At 41.7% G+C, this 17,349-nt stretch overlaps 1 protein-coding gene across 2 annotated transcripts in view; it reads left to right on the top strand.

The window, feature by feature from the left end:
* The window catches only part of SORCS1 (sortilin related VPS10 domain containing receptor 1), a 156,226-nt gene that overhangs the window by 5,834 nt on the left and 133,043 nt on the right, over positions 1-17,349 (top strand). For both annotated transcript variants that reach the window (XM_040254393.1, XM_040254392.1), the window contains exons 2-3: positions 13,340-13,458; positions 16,579-16,668. In XM_040254393.1, the coding sequence (XP_040110327.1) occupies positions 13,340-13,458; positions 16,579-16,668 (209 nt within the window). The remainder of the gene's footprint in view (positions 1-13,339; positions 13,459-16,578; positions 16,669-17,349) is intronic.

The raw sequence follows: 17,349 nt of genomic DNA, 5'->3' as shown, positions 1-17,349 counted from the left end.
TTTATAAAACTCTTATGCCAAATTTGGTCTGGGCAAATTCAACAGCAAGTTAAAAACCTTTCCATATACTATATATACGTTTAGCAGTCCTGAATATTCACTGGAAGGACGGATGCTGAAGCTGAAACTCCAATACTTTGGCCACCTGATGCGAAGAACTGACTTATTTGAAAAGACCCTAATGCTGGGAAAGATTGAGAGCAGGAGGAGAAGCAGAGGACAGAGGATAAGATGGTTGGATTACATCACCGACTCAATGGGCATGAGTTTGAGTAAACTCTGGGAGTTGGCGATGGACAGGGAGGCCTGGAGTGCTGCAGTCCATGGGGTTGCAAAGATTTGGACACGATTGAGCGACCAAACTGAACTGACTGAGCCACTTAATGACTAATCACTACATAGGAACTCCATTATACAATCAACTATAATTTTGTTAATCACTGTCCCTGATGACTCAGATGGTTAGGAATCTGCCTGCAATGCAGGAGACCTGGATTCCGTCCCTGGGTCAGGAAGATCCCATGGAGAAGGGAATGGCTAGCCATTCCAGTATTCTTGCCTGGATAATTCCAGGGACAGTGGAGCCTGGAAAGCTACAGTCCATGGGGTCTCAAAGAGTCAGTCACGATTGAGTGACTAACACTTCCTCACATCTCTAACAGACATATAGATGTTTGGCTATTTCAAACAATGTTGATACATACATGTACACACATGTTACTTACTTGGTTGGTAAGTATTCAGACAAGTGTAGGGAGCAAGCACTGCTCAAAGAAAAATTACCAAAGGGTAATTCTTAGGTCTGAGAGTGTATATATTTTTAATTTTCATAGACATTGTCACAATACCCTCTGAAATAGTTGCATCATTGCATACTCTCTGAATATGAGAATGCCTATGTTTACAAGCCCTCAGTAGTCCAGGATATTATGAAAGATGTTTTAAACATAGTCCATCTGATGAGCAAAAATGTGGCATATCCTTATTGTTTCTGTTTGCATTTATTTAATTAAGACTGAGGTATTATATTTACTTAATTATTTGCATTTCCTTTTCAATGACCCTTCCCAAGGTATCAGATCTTTTTAATGTTCTTTCTAGAGAAGATCAAAATTTTTGCATTTTATTCAAATCTAAAAAATACCAAACTTACCACCAGAGTCCCAACACTAGTACACCAATTGGCATTAATAGACCCCATGTTTCATAGCCTTCTTTTACCTTCTTCTTAAAGAGTTAATGTATTAATCACTTTTAGGCTTTTAGGGTAGGGCTGGGGAGTAGGTTAGAAGTTTCCACTAATGGTCAGCTTTATATACTGATAGCTCTCCATCAGTGGAGCTGAATCCGGCCTCTATACCCTGATACTGAATTAAATCTTAGAGACAAGAGTTTGGGGCCTAGTAGAAAAGAAATAGATACCTGTGTTGCTTTGCAGGCAAAAGGGGCCACAACAAGCTAATGCCCTCAAATTGTATGTCCTCACCTGGAGGCGGGTAGTGAGTAGCTTTATAGTAATGCTTCCAAGAGGGTGTGGCCATGATCAGCAGGTGGACATTCTTCTGATTGGTTTGGTGGTAAGGTAAGTGGGAGTCAGCATCATCAACCGTCTAGTTCCAATAGGTCTGGGGTCTGTGTGCTTGTGGGCAGCATACAGTTAGTTTCTCCTACCTGGTGAGGGTTTCAGTATCTGCAAAACAGCGAAGATATTGTTTTGCATATCAGTTGAGGAACCTTCCCTCAGGAACCTTCCCTGAGGCTGCGCTATTGTTTCTAGACTGTTCATCTCCAGTCTCAGCATCCCCCGCCCTTCCCTAATTAGCAACTGTTTGAACCTCCTGTTGGAACTCAGTGGAGGTCTTGGAGGATGAAAGAAGCCTGTTTCCTGTAATCCGGAGATGGGGGACATAGAAGGCTTTTGTGCCCAGGAGCCCCACAGGATCCTTCTTGGTTTCCTCACTTCCCAATATATTTACCAAATGCTTCCTTACCTCTCCTTCCCTATCCTCAAATCAAGCTTCTAGGCTTAGCGAGTCCAATGATACCTACCACTTGGACCCCATTTTTCGTATTGCAAAAGTCTGTTGATTTCAAAGACTATTGATGTCAACTTGGCCTCTCTGATTTGTCAGCCTAAGGACAGCCCTGAAAACCAACCAGAAAAGCATGAAATAAGATAACATGGGCCTCCCCACACAGCAGTGAAAAGCTTGGCAGTGACAGTGCAGTCACAGGCTCAGCTGGGCAGCTTTCAAATTGGGTCCTTTGTATCCATTATGTGCCACTTCCCCTGCCTCCTGGGTGCCCACCCATGTGTGAGGAGGTCTGTGCCCTCAACTCCCAGCCTGAGGAGGAGAACACAGATGTACACGAGAGAAATTTGTCATCTCCAGATGGTGTGTGTGTGTGTGTGTGTGTGTGTGTTCCAAGAAAATGTTACTAATGGACACTGAAATGTGAATTTCACATCATTTTCACAGGTCGTGAAATGTTATCCTTAGGATTTTTTTCAACCATTTAAAAATGTGAAAGCCATCCTTGGTTCAAGCGTCACACAAAAATAGATGACAAGCTGTATTTGGATGGACCAGAGTTGTGTCAGCCTCTGAACTACATTGTTGCAAACACAGTTAAAGCCCAAAGTGCCTCTTCCCAAAATGTATCCTCTGATAACCACAACTAACCATTCTCCTTAAATGGGTATCTATCACTCCTATATCCACATTACTCACTCAGTTGTGTCCGACTCTGCAACGCTATGGACTGTAGCCCACCAAACTCACATACTATTATCTTATGTGTAATATTGATTTGTATATTTCGCACTTCATAGAAGTGGTATCATGGCTTGTATACCCTTCTACCTTATTGCCCGGTACTTTGATTGGTGCTCTGTCCATGGTGCTGAATGGAGCTCCAGTGCAATTTTGTTCACTGCTGTATTTCTTTACACTGTGAGATGATTCTGCTTATGTTATTCATTCCTATGATAGTGAATAGGGATTTGGGTTGCTGCCTGCTGATTCCTTTCTTTGCATGTCTCATCTCTTTTCACCTTCACCATGACCTTGTTAGATCTCCAAATCTTAACTCTAGGACAAAGGACTGGATTTCTACTGGGTCTTCAGGCTCCTCCAGGACTCAGCAACAGCAGTTCCTAAAACATACAGTTTCTAAGAGTTTGAGAAATTTCTCGTGTTTGTGATTCCCAATTTAAAGCAAAACCAAAAGGTACATTGTAAAGGTCTTGCCATTTTTTTCATACCACCACTCTTCCTTTGCCCCATATGTTCTTTAGCAGCCAGGATGCCAGGATTGTGCATTATATTCCTACTATTTGTCTGTTGCTGCTGCACGAGATACTTTTTAGCTACACTACTTACAGCAACTGTTGGAAATAGGTCCTCCCTCCTTTGTTTCCCTCGCTCCTTTTTCCCACTTTCATTCTTATTCTCTTTCTTTCCTTTAATTATTTTCCTCATTGTAACTATGAGGAAAATGAGGTTTGCAGTGATTAGATATTTTTGATTACATATTTTTGCCAATGCTGCAGGGCCAAAATTTGAAGCCAGGTCTGGTTTATTCCAGAGCTGTTTATTATTCATTTGAAAGGCATTGTTGGACATTGGTGGTATGCCAGGTGCCCTTCTAGGCATGAATGAGGGGTGATAAGGGATATTGCAAAGGCCCCACTCTCATCAAGCTTACCTTCCAGTTAGGGGAGACAGGTTATGAGCATATGCATACTGCTAGGTAGTGATAAGTTCTAGGAAGTGAAAAGCAAAGTCTATAAAGAGGGGCTGGTTGGAGAGGGGGAGCTGTCAAAGAAAGAATCTTTGATAAGGTGACATTTGGTATTTCAGCTTTATGTAAGTAAGGGAAAGAGGTGGGTCTGCCACATGGACGAGCATTGCAGACAGTGGAACAGCATGTGTGAAGGATTTGGTCTATGGACATGCAGGAATAGCAGGGAGGTGGGGTGTCTGGAATACAGAAAAGACAAAACGTGTCATATCTTTCTATTTATTCCACTGCAGAAGGCAGGGATTGTGCCTACTGATCTTTCAGTTCAGTTCAGTCACTCAGTCGAATCCAGCTCTTTGTGATCCCATGGACTGCAGAACACCAGGCTTCCCTGTCCATCACCAGTTCCTGGAGCTTGCTCAAACTTATGTCCATCAAGTCAGTGATGCCATCCAACCATCTCATCCTCTGTCGTCCCCTTCTCCTGCCTTCGATCTTTCCCAGCATCAGGATCTTTTTAAATGAATCAGTTCTTCATATTAGGTAGCCAAAGTATTGGAACTTAAGCTTCAGCATCAGTCCTTCCAATGAATATTCAGGACTGTTTTCCTTTAGGATTGATTGGTTTGATCTCCTTGCAGTCCAAGGGACTCTCAGGAGTCTTCTCCAACACCCAGTTCAAAATCATCAGCTCTTTGGCACTCGGCTTTGTAATGGTCCAACTCTCACATCCATACCTGACTATGGGGAAAAACCATAGCTTGAACTAGATGGACCTTTTGTTGGTAAAGTAACGTCTCTGCTTCTTAAAATACTGTCTAGGCTTGTCACAGCTTTTCTTCCAAGGAGCAAGTGTCTTTTAATTTCATGGCTGCAGTCACCATCTGCAGTGATTTTGGAGCCCAAGAAAATAAAATCTGTCACTGTTTCCATTGTTTCCTCATCTATTTGCCATGAGGTGATGGGACTGGATGCCACGGTCTTAGTTTTTTTTTTTTTTTGAATGTTGAGTTTTAAGCCCGTTTTTTAAACCTCCTCTTTCACTTTCATCAAGAGGCTCTTTAGTTCATCTTTGCTTTCTGCCATAAGGGTAGTGCCATGTGCCTATCTGAGGTTATTGATTTTTCTCACGGCAGTCTTAATTCCAGCTTGTGCTTCATCCAAGCTGGATGATGCATTCTGCATTTTGCATGATGCATTCTGCCTACAAGTTAAATCATCAAGGTGACAATATACAGCCTTGACATACTCCTTGCTCAATTTGGAACCAGTCCATCGTTCCATCTCCAGTTCTTTCTGTTGCTTCTTGACCTGCAGCTTTCTCATGAGGCAGGTTAAGGTGGTCTGGTATTCCCATCTCTTGAAGAATTTTCCACAGTTTGTTGTGATCTACATAGTCAAAGTCTTTAACGTAGTCAATGAAACAGAACTAGATGTTTTTCTATCGATCTTTATTAAACATTTATCATGTACCAAGCATGATATTCAGTATTGAGTATGATGAAAATAGCAAGTTAGTATAGAAATGATGGATTGAATATACCCACATGTTTCAGAGGCCATTCCTTGAACCTACCCTCTGTCCTGGCATTCATCATATAACACGTCAACACATGTAATGAATAGTACACACCCATCCCCCAGAAACTCTGGAGAAGCCATGCTGTGTATTTGCTCCCCCATGTGCAAAAATACTTTCATTTCCTTCTCCCTCCCACCCCTCCTTCCCTTCATTTACCACTTTCATTCCTATTTTTCTTGCTTATTATTTGTCCATTTTGCTGTCTCTGCCTCCCCCTCTCCCACCCCACCCCCTTCTTTGTAAATTCAGTTTGGAAAATTACTGGAACGAGCTTGCTCCTGGGTTTTTCATGGCTGGGTGAACCTTACGGATAGCTTAATTTCTTTTCTTGGCTTAAACTGGACTTCTAGTGTGGTGTTCTCACAAGACAGACAGCTAGCCCTCCCTGAGCCTGTCCCCAGTTCTTTCTCATGCCTCTGTGCTCTGGCCATTGCTCCTGCTTTCTGGAGTGATGTTCCCCCTCACTCCTCATCACCATTCCAAGCAGCCTTCTAGGCTTTTCTCGGCTTTTCCATGAAGTGTTCCATTGGTGTGCCCATCATCATCTCTACACCAGTAGTTGTCCCTCTGTGAGTCAGTCAATAGTAAAATAGTTGCTCTTCTATAGCCCAGGAGGGCACAACAGGTCTACAGCTCTGTATGACTCAAAGTAAAATAAAAGCAGAGTCACAGAAGAAATCCCCACACAGAGTAAATCCTCTGTGGAGCGGTTTGGAGATTAGACACCCATCACCTGGGGGCCCACACACCTGCCCCTGAGCTCCTCATAATGCACACCCCCACTATATTATTCTTGGTGAGGGGCTTTCTGTACTTCTACAAAATTATTCTGCCCTCTTGTTTTCTCTCATGTCCCCAGTTCCTAGCCCCATGCTTGACAAAAATAGTGTATGATTCCAGAACTTTCTATGTAGTAAGCATGGCCTCCTGAATGTCCAAAGACTAACAATACAAGCCAGCATTTAGAAAGTCACACTGGGCTGAAATCAGGAGATTGCCTAGAAGAAAGCAATGCCACAGGCTCATCATGCCGGAGGAAATTTGATCCAAGTTTGTAATTTTCACAGAAATTTCTTGTCCTCAATATAGTCTTTCAGGGGTCAATGCTGGAGTCTCACTTTTGAAGATCTCAGTTTCTAACTGGTATGTGCCACAGAGGGCGCTAGACCCAGTTGGGAATGAAGTTTCTATGAGCACAAGATTGTTGAAACATGTGTGTGTGTGTGTGTGTGTGTGTGTGTGTGTGTGTATGTGTGTGTTGTGGTTGGAAACTTTGATAGGAACGTTGTAAAACAAAGAATAGGACTGTAGAAAGAACAAAATAAAAATTTACAAACAGATTATGGGCTTTAAAAACTATTCTGCTTTAAGTTGAAAATTAATGGGGGATGGGAAAGAGTTTTAAAGTGTTTATGCTTACCAGCTTGGTTTATGGTTTTATTTAAGACTAAAGTTTTGCAATATTAAACTGTTGTCTCTAAGCTTTGAGTTCTTTACCTGTAAAAGGTAACTTACTCTGGATTTTTTCCAAACTTTAAAAGAGAAAAAGCACATGATACACTCAGCACAGTTCCTGACCCAGAGGAGAGGTGGCTCTGGTGGTTTTGGAGGTTAATGCCACTCTTGCTATCAATGGAGCCATTCTTGGAAGGAGAGATCTGCCTGAGCCTCAGGAAAAGCTCCACAGAAAGCAGCCCAGGAAGTGTTAGGAGAAGATCACAGGAAAGGAAGAGGCAGTTCAAGCCCCAGGAGGGAGCTCTCTGAATGAACACAGAGTGTCAGTCAGCAATGCAAATGCTGTTTAGAAAAGGCAGAAACCCCAGAGACACAGACTTGCCAGAGCATCACAGTTTTGATTGCTTGGGTAAGAGTGAGAAGGAAACAGGTCCCAGTGGGTAAAGGATGGTAAAGACCTTCAGATCTTAAAGTCAATAGTCTGATTTTTACCATCCTCCTTTGATTCTAAAATTCTAAGAACCTTCATCTTACAGAGAAAAAGTCTGAAGCCTCGTCTGGTAAATGACCTTCTCGGAGTCACACAGCATGTGAAAGAGAGAGAGACCGAGCTCAGACCTAGCCCCTCACTCCAAGGGGAGGGAGGCCCTACACAGCAATGTGGCTGCAGGCAGGCCACCCCGCATGCCAGGTGGCAGGATGACTTCTGGGTCATCTCAGATCCGAGTTACCTTCCAGTTCTGCCTGACCACTACCTGCATAGAATATTTCTTTAGTTTCACTGGGAGAATGCTTCTTCTTGGCGTTTTAAAATTTCACATAAATAAATTAACCCAAATCAAAACATGAATATAAAAGAAAGCTATTGGGAGAATGGCATTGAAGCATGTATAATATCATATAAGAAATGAATCGCCAGTCTAGGTTCGATGCAGGATACAGGATGCTTGGGGCTGGTGCACTGGGATGACCCAGAGGGATGGTATGGGGAGAGCGGTGGGAGGGGGGTTCAGGATTGGGAACATGTGTATAGCCGTGGCAGATTCATGTTGATGGATGGCAAAACCAATACAATATTGTAAGGTTAAAAAAATAATAAAAACAATAAATTAAAATTTAAAAAAAAAGAAAGAAAGTAAGCTATTGTCTCAGGTAGAAATGTCTGTACTACTTTGCAGTCGGTTCCCTTGAGACACAGTGATCATATTGGTGATGAAAGCTGGGGATGGGGGACTTTGATCACAACCCCAGCTTCCACTGTGTGAGCACAGTCCAGCCTGACCCCGGACTGAATACGTTTCCCTACTGTGGTTTTAAGCTCTCACAACCACTAGCAAGACGGCTCCTGTTTATACCCATCTGACAGACTTGAGCAGTAAAATGATTTGCTTCGGTTTACCAAGCTAAGCCTGCATTTAAGCCACTATACCCCTGCTCCAAGCGTGGCCTTTAAAAAGCAGCTTCCCGTCTTTAGAGCAGCACCGATCTGGGGGCATGGAAACTGCATTACGCCAAGCAGCAGCTGTTGCAGAGAGTGAGGGAGCTTAGAAAGAGCAGCACAGTGTCCTAATTACCTGCGGCAAGGAAAACATCTGCGTGGGAAAAGTAATGAAATTAATTCTAAAGTCTAGCAGTTGCCTACATTAATTGACGTTAATTAATGCCAAATTACAAGACACCTCCTATGGAATCGCATCATACACTCACCAGAATTGAATATGGAAAGAGTTCATCACACTTAATGCTATTACAGCAAGCCCCAAGGGGAATAAGAGTGATCGGTCCCTCATTATGAAGTGCAGCCAATTTCTTTTTGTTTCCATTAGGAGGGGAACGAGAACAAACCAGGAGCACTTTACCATGGGCAGGCGGTTGGAATTGATCGGTTCCCCTTCAGCTTGTAGATTTCACTTTGAGCCACTCCGAGCAAGACATGGTTTCAAGACCTCTTCCTGGAGCTTTTCTTGGGTGCTTTAGTTGTACATTTTAAAATTCTCAGCATAAGAACAGCTCATTGAACAGATCTGCCTCACTGTGTGGCATGGGGAGTGGAGAGGGATAGAACAGGCAAAGGAGTTAGAGACGGTTCTCTAATTCTTAGGAGTAGAATCCCACAAGCCCACCATGACCCTTGGGCTGCCTTCCCTGGCTACGAAGTGCTGGCCAGAGATTTGCATGCTGTCTGATTATCTGCCTCTCTCATGTAACTGCCTCTGTACTAGCGTTGACATCTAGTATATATCTATTATTCATTTTCCCCATGCAAACATACATATGTAGATATCTATATATACCACTTGCACAAAATCGTGTCCATATGCACATATTTTGGTAACCTACTTTTTAAAAACTTTTATTTTGGAATAATTTTAGATAAACAGAGAAGTTACCAAGACAGTGCAGCTCTACCCAGCATCCCTTAATGCGAACATCTTATACAACCATGACCTATTTTTCAAAGCTAATAAGTTAACATTGATACAACATTATTAGTTGATAACTATTTTATTTTATAAAATGTATTAAGAATGTCTATAAATCCTCATATAAGGATTCATAACAAGCTATGCATGTTCTACAATCTATTTAGCTGTGCCTCAACTGTTGGCCATTTTGTTTTCTCTTACCTTTTTAAATTATAAACAACACTATGGTGAATATCAAAGTAACTAAATCTTTGCATGGTTCATTAATTATTTCTTCAAGTCAAATTCTCAGAAATGAACTCACAGTCAAAAGAGATTTTAATAAATGTTGATCCGTATTGACAAATTACCTCATGAAAACATACAGTTGGTCTTTCTTTCTTCTTTCTCCTTTTTCTTTGTATCTAGGTTTGTCCATTGATAATTTGAAGCCAAAACATACTTAACAAAAATTGGCCCCAAACTTGCTGGGGTTTTTCATGCAATGTAGTGGGAATAAGCTGGAGAAGGCAATGGCAACCCACTCCAGTACTCTTGCCTGGAAAATCCCGTGGACAGAGGAGCCTGGTGGGCTTCAGTCCATAAGGTCGCGAAGAGTCAGACACAACTGAGCGACTTCACTTTTACTTTTCACTTTCATGCATTGGAGAAGGAAATGGCAACCCACTCCAGTGTTCTTGCCTGGAGAATCCCAGGGACAGGGGAGCCTGGTGGGCTGCCGTCTATGGGGTCACACAGAGTCGGACATGACTGACGTGACTTAGCAGCAGCAGCAGCAGCAGCAGTGGGAATAAACCAGACTTGGAGTCTGGCCAACCCAGTTTGAAAACCCATACTGCCCTTTCTATAGTCTCCAGGAGCTTCACTCTCTTTACTTGCAAAGTCAGCTGATAAATTATATGCCAGAGTATTGTGACGATTAAGTGTACCAAATGAATGTGAACATGCTTTAGAGTACTTGGCACATAAATTCGCAGCAAATATTAGTTTCCCTGTTCTTTCAATTTCTCCCCAAATCCCTCAGATTCATAATTTCCATATAGTTAAGTTATAAATATAAAGAGTTTATTTTTATATTTTCCATCTTATGTTTGTTCAGGGACCTTTGAAGAGAGAGTTGAAATCTTAAGAAAGAAATTATTAGATAACACTACAAATAAAACAAGCACGGTGTACTCATCAAGAAATCCTATGAGTGGCAGTCTTACGAATTCTAATTGGAAAGTTGTATTTGTAATCTGAAGCCCGAGACTTCCTCAGTCAGAACCTTTGATTCAGATTGTTTTCATTCATTATCTCATGTAACAAGAAGCATGAGAAAGGGCAGCTCTGGGTTCAGTACAGTCAGACGCTCAGTGATGTCATCAGGGAATGGGCCCTTTCCATCTCTTTGTCGTATTCATTGTGGAAGCTCAGCTGTAAGACTCCTCCATGCACAGAAAGGCTAGAGCACTTCCAGACATCATATTGACGCAGTGTTGTATGGGGGCTGAAGAAGGTTTTCTGCTGTGCCTCCCTGTAGCCCCTTATTACTTCTTATTTACTAGAACTGGGTTTAAAAGGCCTCTCCTAAAGCAAATGATAGTAGGTGGAGTAGGAAGACTTGGAGTAAACACAGACCCAAGAGAATTATTCCCAGCATATCAGAGCTTCCGAGTGACATGGGAGAAAGATGAGCCACCAGATCCATATTGGATTTTCTGGCAAAGAGGTAGGGAGGAATGAGTGTTGGACCAGTCACCAACAGTAATCAATAGTGAAATATAACTGGAATACTCAAATTCAGTTTTTTAAAGGACCTACAATGTGCCCCAACACGATCTAATCATTGTGAAAGGTTGCAGAAGAAAAAATAGAAACATTATAGTTTCTGTACAACTTCTGAGTTTCAAAACATTTAGTCCTTAGAACCAAACTATGAGACAGTTGACATGGGCATCCTCGTTTGAAAAATGACAGTGATGACATTGTCATGAGGGAGGTGAAGCGGTGTTCTTTGAGAGATGCAACTAGGAAGTGACCATGGCAGAATTCAAAACCGGGTCTCACAGATGCCAGCCTCCATTTCTATGACCCTGAGCTGCCTTCTGAAAGGCAGGAGTCAACTGAAAGCTCTGCAAGGGTCTGATGGGCTATGAAATGGTGAGGTAAAGATTTTGTGTCCCACAAAGAGAAGTGTTCTGGGAGGAGATGAGTCCCAGAAATTCTCTTCAGAGATGAAGTTCATGAATTATGTCCTAAAATGAAACTTTATTAATTAAAGTTAATATAATTAATTAATATAATTAATAATTTAAATCATATACATTTAATATATATTATATAATTGTAATTTTATATAAATTTTACAATAATTATTATAATAATATAATATAATATATAAATATAATATATTTAATTATAATACTAATTTATATATTTATAATTATAATTCATATAATTAATTAATATAAGAATGTCTGAAAAGTAGATGGGAAAGGGAGAGTAGAAGTCTTTTCTTTAGTCATTCTTTGGAGGACTAGATGGGTTAAAATATATACTTGAGAGCTGTTTCCATCCCCACACCTGGCAACAGGATAAAGGAAGACTGTGGATAAAGCTCTCCTCCTTCCCTCTCCTTAGAGCTTATCAGCACCTGTCAGCCATTGGTCAGTTGGAGCAAATGTGCATGTCGCCCCCTAGTGGCACTGCTTGTAGAGTACAGGTTTGCCCAGGTTCTTTAAGAAAAAGTAGTGGGCTGCTGTCTATGGGGTTGCACAGAGTCGGACACGACTGAAGCGACTTAGAAGCAGCAGCAGCAGCGGTGCTAGAAATTTCCTTCAGGGAAGTCATTAGTGAGTCCTTATATCCAACTCAGCGTACAGTTGCCTACCCCCATTTCATGTAAATAATCATGTCCTTATTTCTCCATTTGGAAGAGTGTATTTCTTCATACATCTTTGTATGTCCTAAAATCAAACTCACCCATTCATTAAACATCAAAAAAAGGTAAAATAATTTCCTTTTTCGTTCAAAAAGATATATTCCAGTAAAGTGGCATGTTCCAAAGAATATTTATTTATTATGTACTATGTGCTGATTTGTTTCATACTTAGATTGTGATAAGTTCCATGAAGGGAATTAACAGGATGGAGTATTGTTGAAAAGCAATCATAGGAGACCTCCAGAAATAACAGTAAGCTGAAATCTAGACCATTTTTAGAGAACAACCTGGGGAGAAGCCTTTAGAACAGAGGGAATACAAATGTAAAGCCTCTTAAGTGGCAGAAAATTCGGCCAAATTTTTAAACATATTTTAGGTCAGATTAGAAGAATCACTTGGAGAGAAGAGATTAGCGTGAGGGGAGGTTGAAGCAGCATTGACGGAAGGTTTGAATGTATTCGGGAGTTCTGCAAAGGGAGGTCTCAGTGACGTCTGATGCATAGAGAGGGCAGAACAGTTGTGGCTGAGAAACAGAGACAGCCTCCCTGGGACAATATATTACTCCTGTCAGCAGCAGGGGTCCAATCTGTTAAGAGTCCTTTTTACTGGAACGTGTATCACCTGCTCTAGTCTCAGGTGAGAGGCAGGGTCTTAGTTTCCTCAACTCTAAAATGAGAGCAATGTTTTTGAGTATGGAAGCTCTTCTCAATTCTGTTTTATTTCCAGTTAGTAATTGAAGAAAAACCTCTATCTTGACCTAGGGCCTTATTGTTTATAACAGTGTACTTCTAGCACGAGATGACCAATGATTGCGTGTATGTTTGTGTGTTTCCCTATCAGAGTATGGAGGTGAATCCTATTAATAAGGAAAATAACTAAAAAAGCACAGATATTATTGCCAGCTTTTGAATTTTTTTTTTTTCATTTTGGTTTGGAAGGAAAAAAAATTAGTTAATAGAATTTAGTATTCTAGGATGACAGGAGCTAGTGGAGGCACTGGGAAATGGTGGTGCTGTTGATAGCAAGTGAGTAAAATAACCATGAAAATTTAAACAATGATAATAACAACAGTAATGTAGTTAATAGAGAATGTTGAAAGAATTTGTTGAAAGAATTGCAGAAAGGAAGAGAATGGAAAATGTCTACTCTGACTCTGTATACTGTGTGTAAACCACCCCACCTGCATTTTTTTCTTTTTTTTTTTTTCAGATTCACAATACCTAACATGCCGAATGCAGAACTGCACAGAGGCCAACAGAAATAAACCTTTCCCAGGCTACATTGACCCAGACTCTCTGATTGTCCAGGATGATTATGTGTTTGTTCAGGTATGAAAGATCCGCTTCTCACAGACATTTCCCTTCCCCGCTTCTAATGCAGCCTCTTCACCTGCCTGCCCTCCCTGAAGAACAATAGAGAAAGAAGCAAAGGCATTCTTTTTTTTTTTTTTTAACAAAAGGAACATTACCAAGTTGAAGCTTCTATACTAACAGAATAGTAATTCCTTCTAATGTGAAGCTATTGCTTCTTAGTGAAAGAATTCGGAGATAAAGTAATTGGTAAGAAGTGGATGTATTTGGAGAGAAACACAGTCCACAGACAGCATGTGGGCCATCTCAGAGGGCGAGTGAGAGTTTAGACGTATGGCACAGTTAGTTTTTACAGCCTGGGTAATTTCATAGGCTAATCAGTGGGAGGATTATTCCAGTTATTTGGGGGAAGAGACAGGCATTTCCGGAACTGGGCCATCACCCACTTTTTGACCTTTCCTGGTTGCCCTCAGAATTTGTCACGGCACTGGTTGGTGTGTCTTTTAGTGTGCTAATGTATTACAGTGAGTGTATAATGCAGCTCGCGGTGCCTTGGAAACAGTCTTCCCGCCCTCTTGGACCCAGTTGGTTCTAATCAGTCTTTGTCATGTCTTATGACATGTCATTCTTTTAAAGGTTCTGCCCTGCCCTCTTCCCTCCTGTTTCACTTCCTTGGAGCAGTGTCTGGAGGATGTGTTAAAACAGCGTCCTGGGGACATTGCTCTGAATACTCAGGTTGTCTCCAGAACTACGCACACTTGCATTCATCCTCATCACATCACCTGCATTCCAAAGGGGCTCCCTTCAGTCGTCAATGGGACTGAGCAGATACGTCAGTCTCTTCCTAGAGCAGTCCGCCAACAAGCCCCCTCTTCAGAACCTGCCTTAAAATAGCCAGGCCGTAACACGCTGTGGGGTGGCTGGAGGTGGTTAGCCAGTTATCAGCCATTATTGTCAGGCACTGCTGTGATTAGGATCAAGAGAATGCAGATGAGACATTCAGGTGGGTGTTTAACTTCCAGAGAGAGCAGAGAGCAGTTTGAGAAACAGGGTTAAGGAGTAATTAGAAGAGAGAAGGAACAAGTATCCTTTGGTTTCATTTTGCAGTTAAAACTTTAAACTTGTTTGGACAAAACATTTAAAAACTCAATTGTTGCTTCTCATGTTGCTTTTCATGTTAAAATTGACAAAGTTGCTATTGCTAAATAGTTTATATATAATACACATGCTGCTAAGTTGCTTCAGTCGTGTCCGACTCTGTGCGACGCCATAGACGGCAGCCCACCAGGCTCTGCTGTCCCTGGGATTCTCCAGGCAAGTACACTGGAGTGGGTTGCCATTTCCTTCTCCGATGCAGGAAAGTGAAAAGTGAAAGTGAAAGTCGCTCAGTCATGTCCGACTCGAAGCGACCCCATGGACTGCAGCCCACCAGGCTCCTCTGCCCATGGGGTTTTCCAGGCAAGAGTACTGGAGTGGGTTGCCATTGCCTTTTTTCACTATGATTGAGACATTCTAGACACTACTGTATTTACTTGGGCAAGAAATTATAATTTAGAATATTTGATCCCATATATTGAAAAGCAAATGTTCAAATTCCTTGTACTTTTAAACTATTTCACATACACACACACACACACACACACACACACACACACTTACTTTTTTTCTTTAGGAAAATGAGTAATGAGCACTCTGATAACTTCAGCATCAAATTATCAAGTGACATTAAAATGGAAAATGGTTACCCATATTGGTTCTGTATATAATTCATTTCTCCATCAGTGTTGCTTCCAGGGACCTTTCCTATTTTCTATTAACAATTTATAATCCACATATATGACTTACAAATGAGAATCAAGTGTGCATTTAGAGTTTTATATATATTTTTACCCAGGCCGCTATGAATATATAACCCATTGCTAGGACTGAGAGAGAGCTGGCCACATCATGCTGAATATGATAACTTACCAGTCATATTTTTATGTGTCTGATGAAAATTCACCCAGAGCATTTGTTGACATTCTGAGTATGCAAACCAACTGACTTTTGAACTCCGCGTGTTTATATGAGTTAAGAGTGGCAACAGGAATCCAGAGAAACTGAGAGTAAAATGGTGGTTTTCAGAGGCTAGGGAAATGGGGAGATGCTGGTCAAAGGGTATACATGTCTAGCTATAAGTTCTGGGGATGTAGTGTACAGCATGGTGGCTATACTATATTATATACTTGAAAATTATTAAGAGAATAAGTCTGAAATGTTATCAACACACACACAGACACACGCATATACAATCTTAATTAAATGGAAAGACGGAGGTGATTGCTAACCTTATATGTGGTAAACATTTCATAATATATATGCATCAAATCATACTGTACACTTTAAAACTGCATATGTTATGTGTCAATAATATCTCATTAAAGGCGGATTAAGGGGGAGTTTGGCAGTGCAGCCCTGACACCTCATTCCTCATGGTGCTCAACTGAGATGGAGACCACACTGCTCCTCCCCCTCCCTCAGACCCACAGGGTTCTTTGGGCTGTAGATCCTGGATGGACCTGGGACAGCAGCTCACCTTTCTCTTCCGGGAGGGGGAGATGGCGAATGATTTAGAACCATGATCCCGGCTTGGCTTTCCATCTGTGACATCAGCAGCACTGCTGTGTGGGGGACGTGCACACAGTCGACTGTGACTGCCTGAAACTGGAGTTCAGTGCCTGGGGATGGGGGCTGCGGTCCTGCCACTGTGTGACTTGGCCCATCCCCTTTCGATATGGCACAAGGACCTGTTGGTATAGTCGCAGTCTTGGGGCTAGAGAGATCTGGGTTGCTGAGGGGCTCTGATCCCATATATCCTCAGGCTTGTGTCAGTTAAAAGAAAAATAACCAAAATTCTTTCCTGACTTCTGAGCCACAAGGCAAGTTGAAGAATTGTGTTTCTGTCAAGGGAGTTCAGTTTGGGCCTCTGACCAACTCACATACACCAAGTTGTTTTGAACTGGATGCCAGTGCTTTACACTTGCCCACAGTAGGCGCTCGCTCTGTTGCCTTGGTACCTACCCCTTCCGTGCAGGGACTGTTCTGTGACCTGTAACTGTGGCAGTGGCTTCTTTTACCACCTTTGTGTTTTCGTTGCAGCTGACATCAGGGGGACGGCCACATTACTACGTGTCCTACCGAAGGAATGCGTTTGCCCAGATGAAGCTCCCCAAATATGCCTTGCCCAAGGTATGGCCTGAATCGGCTTCTCTATTTCAGTTCCTATTCTTTTTCCCAAGGACTCTTTCAGTCTCTTGTATTTTTTTTTAAATCCCCCATCTCCATTTCTCAAATTCACTTATATTCTTTTTTGCCAATCTCACTATCTATCTTCCTTTCTCTCTCAGTGGCCCCTCCCTCTCATACCCCTCTTTTCCTCTCTCTTTCTCTGATTCTTTGGAATTCTTACTATAGGGACATTTGAGTAAACTGATAACCGATTTGCTTTTGCTTGTCAAGTGGTATGTATTGGTTTTTAGCAAAACAGAAACTATGCTTTGGACATACAGTATATCAGAGCAACAGATGTGATACATATATATTTTGACCTGTTATTATTTATAAAGTGATACAGTCACTGTATCACAGATACAGTGATACAGCTTCTGACCTTTGTTTTCCCTCCCAGTGGAACTTATGAGAGTAGTTGCCTTTAGGGTTCAGCGACACAGCTAATTTTTAAAACTTCCCCCAAAACGTACTCTTTTGAAAATAGAGGCAGAAAAGAGACTGCCAACAGCTAACATCCCCAGGCTGTCTCTCCATAAACACTGAAGAACTGTGTTAATACGGAGTGCCACCTAGTGGACGTGAAACTTACTTAGGAGCTCAAAGTTGTGGATTTGCAGTCTTGTTGCCACTGTGATGTAT

The sequence above is a fragment of the Oryx dammah genome, unplaced genomic scaffold, assembly GCF_014754425.2.
Source record: "Oryx dammah isolate SB20612 unplaced genomic scaffold, SCBI_Odam_1.1 HiC_scaffold_14, whole genome shotgun sequence".
In the NCBI taxonomy this organism is placed as follows: Eukaryota; Metazoa; Chordata; class Mammalia; order Artiodactyla; family Bovidae; genus Oryx; species Oryx dammah.
This window is presented reverse-complemented; position numbering and strand designations above follow the sequence as displayed.